Source organism: Macaca fascicularis, chromosome 6 (genome assembly GCF_037993035.2).
Source record: "Macaca fascicularis isolate 582-1 chromosome 6, T2T-MFA8v1.1".
NCBI lineage: Eukaryota > Metazoa > Chordata > Mammalia > Primates > Cercopithecidae > Macaca > Macaca fascicularis.
The window spans coordinates 11,617,111-11,630,894 of record NC_088380.1 but is presented as its reverse complement, the minus strand read 5'-3'; the positions used below and the strand labels follow the sequence as shown (position 1 = coordinate 11,630,894).

The following is a 13,784-nucleotide window of genomic DNA, read 5'->3' as shown; positions in this document are numbered from 1 at the left end:
GATCACTTGAGGTCGGGAGTTCAAGACCAGTCTGGCCAATATGGTGAAACATTGTCTCTACTAAAAATACAAAAATTAGCCAGGTGTGGTGGTGAGTGCCTGTAATCCCAGCTACTAGGGAGGCTGAGGCAGGAGAATCACTTGAACTGAGGAGACAGAGTTTGCAGTGAGCCAAGATCACGCCACTGCACTCCAGCATGGGCAACAGGGTGAGACTGTCTCAAAAAAAAAAAAAAAATTGTATAGGGCAGCTTTTTGTTTTTGGTTACAAACTATCCAAGAATGAGCATTAAGATATTAATGCTTTTGTATGTTAATTATAGAATAAGTTCTCTTTGGTCAACAAGAATGTAAATATCTCCATTTTGTTCTTTAAAAAATCTATCTAACTTTCTTATGACCATCACCCCTGCACCCTTCCCAACTGCATCAACAAGACCAAATGAAAAACAAAATCGCCTACTTCCTTATGACTTCAAATATGAAAGTCAAAATCAGTACAGTCTTCAAAACATTTTGAGTTTAGAGTTTCTAAAGGATTAAAATTATCATCCATTTTAATAATGTCCACACAGCCCTGCCCTCAATGGAAATAGTTTAGATTGCAATCAAAGTGAGCCATGTCCACCACCATAAAGCTTTGCTGAAAATAGTTTGAAATTGTGAGGATTCTAGTTGTCCTGGGACTCTTTCCAATGGAGAAACTAACTTGATAAGACATTGTGACAATGCATCAACTTTTTGGTTTCCGTACCAGCAGAACAGTCATGAACTGGTGAACATAGTCATGAACTGTTGGCTGCTTAGCTGTGCTGAGCGTTGTGATTTTAACAACTCAGATAGTCCATGTAAGAGTGAGGATTTAGTCACAATATTGTGGGCCTGTGTGACAAGTTTTAATGGAGAAAAGGTTACATTTGCATATCCCCAGTTCCATTAACATTTCTAAAGTGAAGCCCAGTCACAAATGAGAGTTACGAGTTTGGCTACTGTGGGAAATTGTAGAGGGTTCTCATTTCTCCTCTTCTTAGTTACATACAATACCTGACATTTCTGGAGAGCCCAAGCTGGGTGCCAGCAACTGCTCTAAGGGGTTCACATATATTATTTCTAATCATCCCAGTAATACTCCCAGGTAGGAATTTTTATCTCAGTGGGACAGATGGACTCCATATTCATCTACACAGTGAGCACCTCCCTGCCAGCCAGCAAGACTCAGACCCAAGCCCAAGGCTGCAGAGACAGTTAACGGTGGAGCAGGATTCCAACCAGGTCTGGTTGCATCCAAAGACCATTTCCCACTGTAGCACACTGCCTCCCAAGGGGAGTTAGGAAGAAAGGAAATTGTTTTGAAAGGGCAAATTTTACTACTAGCCAAAGCAGTGTCCCCCTTTACATTTAGAGTTCTTCAAATAAGTATAATATCTAAATGAATACACATCAGTGAAAGATTGTAAGGTTTATAAAACCTTAAGTGGTATTACATAGATTTTAAAGAGAAATGCATCCCTTTTGGCAGTCTTAAAGTAAAAATTACTAGAAAATATCTAGCTCTTAGTAGTTTTTCAAGCACTTTCGTATGTATTATTTTATTTTGGCATTTTAAGAGAAATGCAGTAAAATAGGTGGTATTATTCTTTATCTATTGATCCATGGAAACTAAGGCCAGCAAGGTCTAAGGGACTGTCCTGTATTTATGGGATAAAAGGGACAGAGCCAGATGCTCAAATTCTGAACTTCTTGACAGGTATTCTGATGCCAAATCCTGTGCTCATTCTAAAACAACAGTCAAGAGGGAAAGATTTACAACATCCTTGCCCAACAAAACTGATCAAATACAGTACATGTTGAGACCAGAGCTTCTCAACTCGGGCTCTTGTGGCATTTGGGGACCAATAATTCTTTGTTGTGGGGACTGTCCCGTGCACTGCCCTAGCTTGGCTGCTTCCCTGGCCTCTACCCACTGGATGCCAGCAGCGCCTTCCACAGGTGACAACCGAAACTGTCTTCAGGCTTTGCCAAATGTCCTCGGAGGGACACTGTTTTAGACGTTATTCTTTAGACGTTGTCTTTAAAAAAATCACTGTTTTAGACATTATTTCAAGAGAATGATTATAGCAGGCAACATAGTTTTATGGCTACATTTATGAATTTGAGAGGAGACAACTAGCGTTTTATTCCAGCTTCATCACTTAAGTTCAGTAACACCTTAAGTTGCCTCTTCTGTAAGATGAAAATAAACCACACAATGTTCATTAAGGTTTAGAACATTAAAGTGTGGGAGCAGAGAACCTTGGCAACTGACTTTTAGTTTGTGCTCACATTATTACTGGAGATTATTATTCTTCCTGTTCTGTAATTCTAAACAAATCTTACTTGATTTCTTTTTCACAATACTATCCACAGACCAAGTCCAGATTTTTTTGTATTGGAATGAATGATCTTTCATGATCTCATCTCAAACTTGCTTTCCAGCCCCTGCTTCAACTCCCCCTGTTCCTAGACAGCCCTCCTCTCTGGAGGCCCCCATCCCCTTCACAGCTATGCCCCCGACATGCTGAATCGCTCACCTTCCCCAAATAACCCCTCCTGTGACTTCACACTTTGGTGTGTTCCCTCCTCTGATATTTGTTCTTTCCAGAACTTTTTTGTCTTACAAGATCCTCTTTGTCCTTAAGGATTAAGACCTTATGTGAAGAAACCATACTATACAGTGAATTCTGGCCAAAATGATTCGGACAGACTTATTTTCTCCGGGCCTGCTGCTATTTCTCTGGGGTATATCTCCAGGATCAGCAAAAAGAAAACCAAACAGAATCTCATCTAAGCGAAACGAAACTGTTATGGAAAAAGAGCCTTGGAGATAAATCATTCCCCCAGACTTTCTGCTGGAGGGTGCTCTTTTAGCATCTATTTTGTGAAATTGAGGAGAACATTTGAAAAGATTAGTCTTTTCTTAGTGGGTAGCTGCTGCAGTGACTGAGTCCTGAGGGACTGCCAATTAGAATAAACCAGAAGTCAACTGCCTGGAGACACAATCAACTCCAACCCAATTTCTGGGAAGCTGGTTTAAGGCCAGAGGATTTGAACACTAACTTTACATTCACCTTCCAGTCTTGTCTGGCTTTGTGATCTGGGCTTTTTCTCCTTTACCCCCTTTCACTGTGCCCCAGAGTTGCCCCCCATAAATGTTGCACCTTCACGTCACCCTCACAGATTGTTGTCTAAGCGCAGTGGGAAGCCACTGGTGAGTCTAAGCCATAGAGTTGTGAGATGCGATGGAGGCATAGAGAAGGCTGCTTAGGTTAGCAGCATGGAGAAGGACTCCTCTGTGTGTGTCAGTGTGTGTGAGCATGTTTGTGTGTGTGTGCATGTTGGGTGTGTGTATTGGGTGTATGTGTGTTGGTTGTTGGGTGTGTGTTTGATGTGTGTGTGCATGTGTTAGGAGTGTATGTTGGGTGTGTGTTGGGTGTGTGTTGAGTGTGTGTATGTGATGTGGGTGTGTGTGTGTGTTTGTGTGTGTGTGTGTGTTGTGTGTGCTCAGGGTGTGTTGGGTATGTGTGTGTTGGGGTGTGTGTGCTGAGTGTACGTGTTGGATGTGTGTTGTGGGTGTGTGTGCTCAGTGTGTGTGTGTGTGTTGGGGGTGTGTGTGCTGAGTGTATGTATGTTGGGTGTGTGTGTTGGGTGTGTGTTGAGGGTGTCTGCTGAGTGTATGTGTGTGTTGGGTGTGTGTTGAGGGTGCCTGCTGAGTGTATGTGTGTGTTGGGTGTGTGTGTGTTGGGTGTCTAATCTAGAAATGACTCTTGCTCTTCTGAGAGTCACCAGTGGAACTGTGGAAACGCTGTCTCTGTCCAAGCCCTTTCTTCATTCCTTGGCACCTTCATTCTTTTAAAACGCATTTATGTGGAGTCCATCTGATGTCAGGGAGAACTGTAGGAACCAGCTGATAAAGATGACCAACAGAGTTGCAACCCTGGCCTCAGAGCCTACCAGAGTGAAGCAAGAGATGGTCACCTCATGGCCCACAGCATGACTGTGTCATCCTCCACTGGGCATTGCGTGGATAGGAGTTGGGACGGGATTCCCTGAGGAAGTCGTAAAGAGCCTGAGGCCCCACATTTGAGTGAGAGGCCACTAGGCCAGGTGACAGGAGAACAGGAGCAGAGGCAGGCCAGGGCCAAGCAGGAGCCAGCGAGGCAGGAGTGGGCGAGCCCAGCAAGGCCTCCAAGGTCATGGTAGTGTCTTAGACTCTCAAGGACAGTGGGAGCCATTGTGGGGTGTGGAGCAGGAAAGTGGCACAATCACGTGTGCGTGTCTGCATGTTTAAATGCCTCAGGTGGGAAGAGTGGTGATTGGGAGGTGGGAGAACATTTGCAGATCAGCAGGGTGAAAGTAAGTAACGAGGTCTGGGAGAACAGAAGTGGGGAGGGAAGGGATGCTTGGGATTCCAGAGGTTTTGGGGTTGGGGACAGGGCAGAGCTGGCAACAGGCTTTCTTTTGTCCTAGTGTGAGGTACGTGGATCCCTTCTGCACTCATGAGTCTTTGGAATGTTCATCCACCTGTCTGAGTTTGGGGAGGGTATGTGCAAGTACGTGTGCACAGGTGCATGCATGTGTGTAAAGAGCCCCTAAGTCTGCTCCCTAGAGTTCTTGTTCAAAAGGTGCACTTGGCATATGCCATGTAAGCCATCGCCTAATAGAGCAATTACTGACTGGTTAATAAAATAGATCGAAATGAATTATTTATTAATCACTTTCCGAAAGCATAGTTTTACCTGAATTCATCTTAGCCATCCAGTGTCTCTACACTTCTAATTTTAATTAACAGGTATTTAGTAGATTTTGATTTAATTTGCGTAAAGAATATAATTCTAGAGGGCTACTCTTATAAGAAGGACTGTGCTATCTGAGCGTTGCAGACGTGGTTTAGAATTATAAAACAAAATAAATTAAATTTTTTAAAAAACAGGCTTTACATTTTTAATTCTATGTTTTCTACTGTGATCACATAGCCAAGAAGGATTCAATAGTTTGTTCATTATCAGCCATCACTTGAGTAGGTTTCTTGACACATATATTATTATACTGTATGTCTTTCTGAGTATGTGTGTCTGTGTGTGTATATATATATAATCTATCTGACTGTATGTAAATTTATAAAATGCTAAATGTGCATTAAATAGACTGCTTTATCCTTCCAATAAAAACTAAGCCACTTCAAGAGGTATTCTATTTCATATTGTATTCACTTGCTGTAAAGGAAGCACCAACATGTTTCAAGGTTTGCCTGACAACCTCTACCAGTTGTGATAAAGGAAAGATAAAGAGACGAGGTTAAAATCTTTGAGAACACTTTTAACCTTTGTCTGTTCCTTCTCTATCCCATTTTTCACGTCTTCTTTTCCCAGATGACAGCATCGACCTGGCATTGATAGGATGTATGCTTTTGAGCTGTTTCGTGAGGAATAGAGGTGGTTGCAAAACTGGCTCATTTCTCTTCTAGCCTGTCCTTTGGATAAATAGTGCCCTTTGGTGGCTTATGGGGTCAAGTTTTTACCTGTGGTCTTGGAGGTTGCTATTTTATTTCTCTGTTAAAAATTGGTTCCCTGCTGCAGGGATAGAATTCATACAGTTGGTCCTGTTAGCAGCATGGTCTAACTGGTTGAGTGGAGAGATTTAATAAAAGAATATTTCTTTGTATGACAGTACAATCAAGATAATGTTTTAGAATGGACTTAAATATTTTAGAGCATATTGCTTAAGATGACAACCAGCTTTTTGGAGTAGCTCAGATGTAAAAAGGAGGAGACAGGAAAATGTGCAATGCATAAAATGTATTAACGTTCTGCAAATAAGCCTAGCTTTTTAAATAAATAATTTCCTTTTATAAAGTCATTATGTTATTATATTTTTATCCCCAGAGAATTGTATAGGGCCCCTGTCTATTTTTAAAGAAGAGATTGTGAAAATAACAACTGTAATAAAAATAATAATGATAGAAACATTGGCTGCTGTCACAACGTTTTGGATTGGACTCATCCAATTCTGTTTTCTCTTGTCTGATAATTTAGCTTAATTCTGTGCCTGAATCAGACTATTGAAACAATATGCTAAATAGATATGACCTCTATACCTGATCCATTTAAGATGGACATGGTGACACACGCCTGTAACCCTAGCTATTTGGGAGGCTGAGGTGGGAGGATGGCTTGAGCCCAGGAGTTTGAGGCTGTAGGGAACTATAATTACGCCACTGCACTCTAGCCTGGGTGACACAGTAAGACCCCATCTCTTAAAAAAGTTAAAAATAAATAAATGAATAATCCACTTAAGCTCAAATGAAAATGTGTATATTAAAATCATATGCTATTTTAGATTATTTTTCATAATCATTAACATGTAACTTCAGTTGATAGATTGATCTGTATATATAATCTATATAATCAATATATGTAGTATGCATATGTTTGCGCTTGAAAACTATTTACTAGGCCAGGCACGATGGATCACGCCTGTAATCCCAGCACTTTGGGAGGCCGAGGCGGGCAGATCACGAGGTCAGGAGATCGAGACTATCCTGGCTAACACTGTGAAACCCCGTCTCTACTAAAAATATGAAAAGTTAGCCGGGCATGGTGGCGGGCGCCTGTAGTCTCAGCTACTCAGGAGGCTGAGGCAGGAGAATGATGTGAACCCGGGAGGCGGAGCTTGCAGTGAGCCGAGATCACACCACTGCACTCCAGCCTGGCAACAGAGTGAGACTCCATCTCAAAAAAAATTAAAAAATATAAAAGAATAAGAAAACTATTTACTCTAGGAAATCTCTTCCAAATCCTCTTAAATGAGTCTGCATGTAAGAAAACCAGAACAGTCATCTGTGAAATATCTTCTTATAAACTCAGGTACATTTCATACATGAGCTAACCGTATGTTAACAGTGTGGTAGTATTTCTCTCTCATATTCTCCCCCATTCTTTCCTTTTGTTCAGAGAGTTTGGATGGAGAGACCCGGAACTGCCGGAAGTGATTCAGATGCTGCAGCACCAGTTTCCCTCAGTCCAGTCTAACGCGGCAGCCTACTTGCAACACCTCTGTTTTGGAGACAACAAAATTAAAGCCGAGGTAAGTGCTCCTTGAATTCTGAAATGATTGGTGTCAGATTCATAAGCCCTCAGATCTTCTTAATGTTGGCAGGGAAAGGAATTAGGAGAACTGAAGTTACGCTTTTAAAATTTAGATCTATATTTACGACTAAAACATAGCATGTTTCATGTAATTGATTAGCAGGCCTTTCATGCATTCTTCACTTTTAGTATTTGAATACCGAGGAACGGAGGACCAATAGTGTATGCTAGTTATCAATAGAGGCTGGATTGTCAAATGCCATACTTGGAATTTGATTTGTCTTTCTCTTCCTGATTCCGACTGGGAGTTTTCTCTGCCCCTGAATCCTAAAGACATACTAAGTATCAATTGTTATCTCCTCAAATTACAATAACATTATTATAGTCAGTATAAGCTATAACCTGGCCTTCCTGAAGAACTCATTGATAGGATAAGGACTCTAGGCACTAACTTGGTTTTGTGTTATAACCACGTGTTTGGCGCTATTTACAAAGGAGTAGTGGATTAAATGTGGATATGCATTCCATTAAGGAGACTATTGTCCATGTCCATCATGTAAACAGCTGTTAACATGCTCTGTGTTTTTGGAATACATAAAGTGCATATATTGTGCTGTGTGGTATTTTTGGAGAATCACAGTGGTCGCTGCAGCCAAATCTAACTTTTTGAGACGAGGGACAAGCATTTGCATATAAGGAACTGAGTAGTCAATTTTTTAAAAAAAGATTTTGTAAACTATAACGAGTCATCTTTATGGCATGTAAGCAATTCTGGGGATGAATCTAAATTAGTTTAAGAGTGGAAAGAGAGACTTGAAGATATAATTGCAATTTATTATAGATTTTGCTTGCTTGCATTGGGATATACATAGCCTCATGGCTTTTTATATTTTTCCATCTCTCTTCCCCTGGGACCGCAGGGAACATGGTCCATGCTCATGCTTATCAGGAAAGTGCTGTTTCTTTGTGGAATGAATATAGAGCAGTGGTTCTCAACCAGGTGTCATTTTGTCCCAAGGTACATTTGACATCTGGAGACATCTTTGGTTGTCCTAGCTGGAGGAGGCTGTGGGTATCACTCGTAGAAATCAGGGATGCTGCAAAACATCCCAGAAAGTGCAGGGCAGCCCTCCAAAGAGAATTACCCGGCCCGAAATGTGAGCAGTGCCAAAGTTTAGATACAGAGAAATATTGTCCATCTGAGAAAAATTTTAAATGTGAAAAAATTTTAAATGTGAAAAAACAAAATGAGGTCAGTTAAATTGACCTAAAAAAGCATTAAAGTTATGTGTGACTATTGTCCCAAACAGATGTTAACTTAGTCATTCTCTATTTTTAATAGAAAAAAAAATGGCCATGCAAAATTAAGGACAGATTTCTGACTAGGGGATCACATACCATCATCATATATTGTCCTTTTTTGAAGACCGTAAGTTTTCTCTTTTTTGAAGACTATAACTTTGAGAGTTTCTCCAAAGGTCATGAAAGTATTTCATTTCATTGTTAGCATGAATTGATTCAAGAGTGTTGTGGTGCCCTGTCAAAGTGGGATGGACTCCCACCCAAAATTTGGTTGTTCTAATGCCAAGGTTGCTGGCATGACTCACACACCAAGAGGGCCTGAAAAGGTATCACTTACACAGTGAGGATGTCTGGGACAAGCACAGTGTATCCTAGGCAGGTCCAAAATTGGCTTGAGAAAGCTTTTGGAAAGGAAATTGGCATGGAGTTTTTATGGTTGTAGGAAGTGGGTTCTCACATGCAGACTGGGCCTTGTACGGGTTGAAACTCCTGCGGGTACCAGAAAAGGAAGCTCTTGAGTTTTCTCAGCTTGCTCAGATGTGGGGCAGAGGAGGGAAGGGTGAGGCTTCAAAGCTGTCAGAAGTCAAACATCAAGAGATAGAGTCAGACTCTATTACAGGGAGTCACCCGGCCAGGCAGTGCAGGCTTCATGGCCCAGGGAAGTCTGAAGTCATGGTCTAACTGGCTCCGTAAACATGATCCATGGGCCAGCCTTGGGGCCTCTCAGTGGCGATGCCACCTGACAGGAACTGTAGTGACAGCAGCTGTAGACTTGTTTCTGGCTACATCAGAATGACCCCTAGCGCACTATAGTGAACACAGGCCTTCCAATGAAGGGGTGACCAGCACAAGTCATGGCGAATGGATGAGCTTCCCGGGCTGGCTTTCCTGCTTACCAGCTCATTCACCTCGAACTACCTGATTATACTGGGGCCTCTTTTCTAATCTTTAAAATGAAGATGCTGATACCTTCTCTGTAGAGTCTTTGTAAGAATCAAATGACTTAACATATGCAAACTGCTTAGTGGTGAAATGTGCATTCATCCTCCTTCGTTTTGGCCAGGAACAGTAAAGACACTAAAGTTACTGTTTTATTTCATGTATATTTCTATGTGTCAGTGTGTACATGGTCTCTGTGTGTACATGCGTCTGTGTCTGTGTGTATGCCTGTGTCTCTGTGTGTGTATGTGTGTGTCTTAGTGTGTCTGTGTGTGTATGTCTGTGTGTGCGTGTGTGTACATATGTGTGCTTCTGCTTATTTTTTTTTTATTTTGCTATGGGTGCCCTCAAGGTTGCTTGTATCACTTCTCATTGTTTGGGGTGGCCCCCAGCAGCTGGCACTCCTAGCAGCAGTTCATGTTATCGATGGCAACCCTCCATACTACCTTCTAAAGGCTGCAAACACTGCCAGGACCCATGGTAATGTTCCCAGGAGACCTGGGAGGCTGGAATGAGAAGGAAGGGAAGTGTGATGTATGACTGAGTGTACACCCTGATCCAGAGTTGACAAAATGAGATTGAAGTTAGCAAGTGTTAGCCAAAGGAACATGGGAAGTACAAAAGACTTAAATAAAACACAAAGTGAGCTTCCAGAGTTTCCCTTTCTTTCTCCCATTCAGTCACATAGGGAGGCATGCATATTTGCATGCACACACAAACACACACACACACAAACACACACACGTAAACTCTAATAAGGATTCTACACAGATCTATTTTGTTGTCTCATTCTAACTGCAAGTCCAAACTATTAGTAATTGGTTCTCCCTTTGTGACAGATGGCTGCCTGTCATGTTTTCATATACAGACATTGATTTTTGTAATTACCTGTTGTCCAAATACTAATCTTGCAGGCACTAGCCTTTCCAAATTTACTCAGTCCTCTAGTCTTTCTATTGCATTTTATTGAACTGATTTAGCCCTTCAGTCTACATTTCATTATTGGTATTGACTTTGCTCACACAATGCGTAGGCCATTGAAAAAAAAGGCAGAACTACATCTTCTATATGCAGGGGGTCATAAATCGTTCCCTTCTTGTTCCTTATTCCTGTGATTTGTACAGTGTTAATATAATAAAGCCAAGAACATCAGTTTTTTTCCAAAATGATAACTAGATCTTATATGTGCAATGATGAGAATTTGCTTCCGTAAGTCAGCAGATAAAAATCCTCATCCCTAGCTTTTCCTACTGCTCTAGTGAACTTGGATTTAACACCATCTCCTCAGTTCCCCTCTGTATTAGTCCATTCTCATGCTGCTATGAAGAAATACGCAAGACTGGGTAATTTATAAAGAACAGAGGTTTAATGGACTCATGGTTCTGCATGGCTGGGGAGGCCTCAGGAAACTTATAATCATGGCAGAAGGCACCTCTTCACAGAGCAGCAGGAGAGAGAATGAGTACAAGCAGGGGAAATGTCAGACACTTATAAAACCATCAGATCTCGTGAGAACTCACTGTCATGAGAGCAGCAGTGGGGGGAACTGCCCTCATGATCTAGTTACCTCTACCTGGTCCCACCCTTGACATCTGGGGATTATTACAATTCAAAATGAGATTTGGGTGAGGACACAGAGCCAAACCATATCATTCTGCCCTAGCCCCTCCCAAGTCTCATGTCCTCACATTTTAAAACACAATCATGCTTTCCCAACAATCCACAAAGTCTTAACTCATTTCAGCATTAACCCAAGAGTCGAAGTCCAAAGTCTCATCTGAGACAAGGCAAGTCTCTTCTCCCTATGAGCCTGTAAAATCAAACACAAGTTAGTTCCTTCCAAGGTGCAATGGGGATACAGTCAGTGGGTAAATATACCTATTCCAAGTGGGAGAAATTGGCCAAAACAAGGGGGCTACAGGCCCCATGCAAGCTTAAAATCTAACAGGGCAATCATTAAATCTTAAAGTTCCAAAATGATCTCCTTTGACTTCATGTCTCACTTGCGGGTCATGCTGATACAAAAGATGGGCTCCCATGGCCTTGGGCAGCTCTGTCCTATGGCTTTGCAGGAAACAGCCCCACTCCCAGCTGCTTTCACAGTATGATGTTGAGTGTCTGCAGCTTTTCCAGGCACATGGTACAAGCTGTCAGTGGCTCTACCATTCTGGGTTCTAGAGGATGGTGAACCTCTACTCACAGCTCCAATAGGCAGTGCCCCAGTGGGGACTGTGTGTGGGGGCTCCAGCCCCTTGTTTCTCTTCCTCACTGCACTAGCAGAGGTTCTCCATGAGGCCTCCACCCCTGCAACAAACCTCTGCCTGGACATTTAGGGCATTTCCACCCATCCTATGAAATCTAGGCAGAGATTCTCAAACCTGAATTCTTGACTTTTGTGCACCCACAGGCTCAGCACAACTTGGAAGCCACCAAGGCTTGGGGCTTGCACCCTCTGAAGCAATGGCCTGAGCTGTACCTTGGCCCCTTTTAGCCATGACTGGAGCCAACGCATCTGAGACACAGGGCACCATGTCCTGAGGCTGCACAGAGCAGGGAGGCCCTGGGCCAAGCCCACAAAACCATTTTTCCCTCCTAGGCCTCCATGCCTGTGAAGAGAGGGAAAGTGAAGGTCTCTGACATGCCCTGGAGATATTTTCCCCATTGTCTTGGTGATTAGCATTCATTCGGCTTCTTGTTACTTACGCAAATTTCTGCAGCAAGCTTGAATTTCTCCCCAGAAAATGAGTTTTCCTTTTGTATCACATTATCAGGCCTCAAATTTTTCAAACTTTTATGCTCTGCTTTCTCTTGAATGGTTTGTGACTTAGATATTTCTTCTGCCACATACCCTAAATCATCTCTCTCAGTTTCAAAGTTCCGCAAATCTCTGGGGCAGGAGCGAAATGCTGCCAGTCTCTTTGCTAAAGCATAGCAAGAGTCACCTTTGCTCCAGTTCCCAAGAAGTTCCTCATATCTATCTGAGACCACCTCAGCCTGGACTTCATTGTCCATATCACTATCAGTGTTTTGGTCAAAGCCATTTAACAAGTCTCTAGGAAGTTCCAAACTTTCGCACATCTACGTGTCTTCTTCTGAGCCCTCCAAACTGTTCCAACCTCTGCCCATTACCTAGTTTCAAAGACGCTTCCATATTTTCAAGTGTCTTTACAATGACAGCCCACTCCTGGTACCAATTTACTCAAGACTGGGTAATTTATAAAAGAAAGAAGTTTAATTGACTCACAGCATTGAGAAGGCCTCAGGAAACTTGCAATCATGGCAGAAGGCACCTTTTCACAGGGTGGCAGGGGAGAGAATGTGTTCAAGCAGGGGAAGTGTCAGATGCTCAGATCTCATGAGACTCACTCATTATCACAAGAACAGCATGGAGGAAACCACCCATGTGATCTGATTACCTTCACCTGGTCCTGCCTTTGACACATGGGGATTTTTACAATTCAAAGTGAGATTTAGGTGGGGACACAGAACCAAACCATATCACCCTCCCAGCAGTGAGGTGGAACTAAGGAGGGAGGGCTGGGTGGGGTCTAGCTCAGCAATCTCCAGTGACTAAGGCAGAGTTTGAATTCCACTGAGTTCTCTGATCCAGGGTAGGATATTTAGCTTTAAATACTTTGTAGATCAGCAAGTGTTTAAAAACTGAGATAGGAGTGTAGTCACATAGGCAGTAGTCAGAGCCAGATTGAGATAAGATCAGAAGAAAAGCAGTCAAGGAAAAATTAAAGAGGATGGGAGAAGGAGAAGGAATAAAGTGAGGGTTCAGGTGATTGCTGCAAACACAGTTTGTGTGGTCCATATTCATGGGCTAACGAATATCTGAGATGGAAGTGGATCCTCGCACTTTCAAGGGCACAGGCATGATTAGTGTGGATGGATGGCAGTACTCCTTGAACGATGTCTGTCATCTACACTGTCTCCTAGATTGTTGGGAAAGTCAGCATAAATTAAGCCTCTAGACAGAGGAATTATTAAACATGGATACTCCCTCAGGTGTATAGACTATAAGCATCTTTTAGGAGGTGTCTAAATGCTGCTAACTTTTGAGCATTTTTTATAAATCTTTTCTTCATTCTTTTTGGAAACTCCCCTCAGCTAAGAATGAAGAAAAGATTCATTCTTTTCTTCATTATCCCATTGATTTGGGGACACTAAGTACATTTCATGGGTTGTGAGGATTGCAGTTTATTTATGTTCCTCCTGCCTGCACTTTTCCCGATTTCTTCCAATGCACACACCAGAGTTGGCATGCAGGTAGCACCCCCTTTCATATATAGACAGTTATACAAAACAAAGAGTGTATATATGTACATATATGTACACACTATATGGCTTCATTCAAGGTAATATGTATCTTAGTGATTTAAAAGTGTGTGCACATTTTCAAGTGGCAAATAGGGA

At 42.2% G+C, this 13,784-nt stretch overlaps 1 protein-coding gene across 11 annotated transcripts in view; it reads left to right on the top strand.

Moving 5' to 3' along the window:
- The window catches only part of CTNND2 (catenin delta 2), a 931,128-nt gene that overhangs the window by 660,975 nt on the left and 256,369 nt on the right, over window positions 1-13,784 (top strand). For all 11 annotated transcript variants that reach the window (XM_065546099.2, XM_045394725.3, XM_045394719.3 and 8 more), the window contains one exon: window positions 6,990-7,122. In XM_065546099.2, the coding sequence (XP_065402171.1) occupies window positions 6,990-7,122 (133 nt within the window). The remainder of the gene's footprint in view (window positions 1-6,989; window positions 7,123-13,784) is intronic.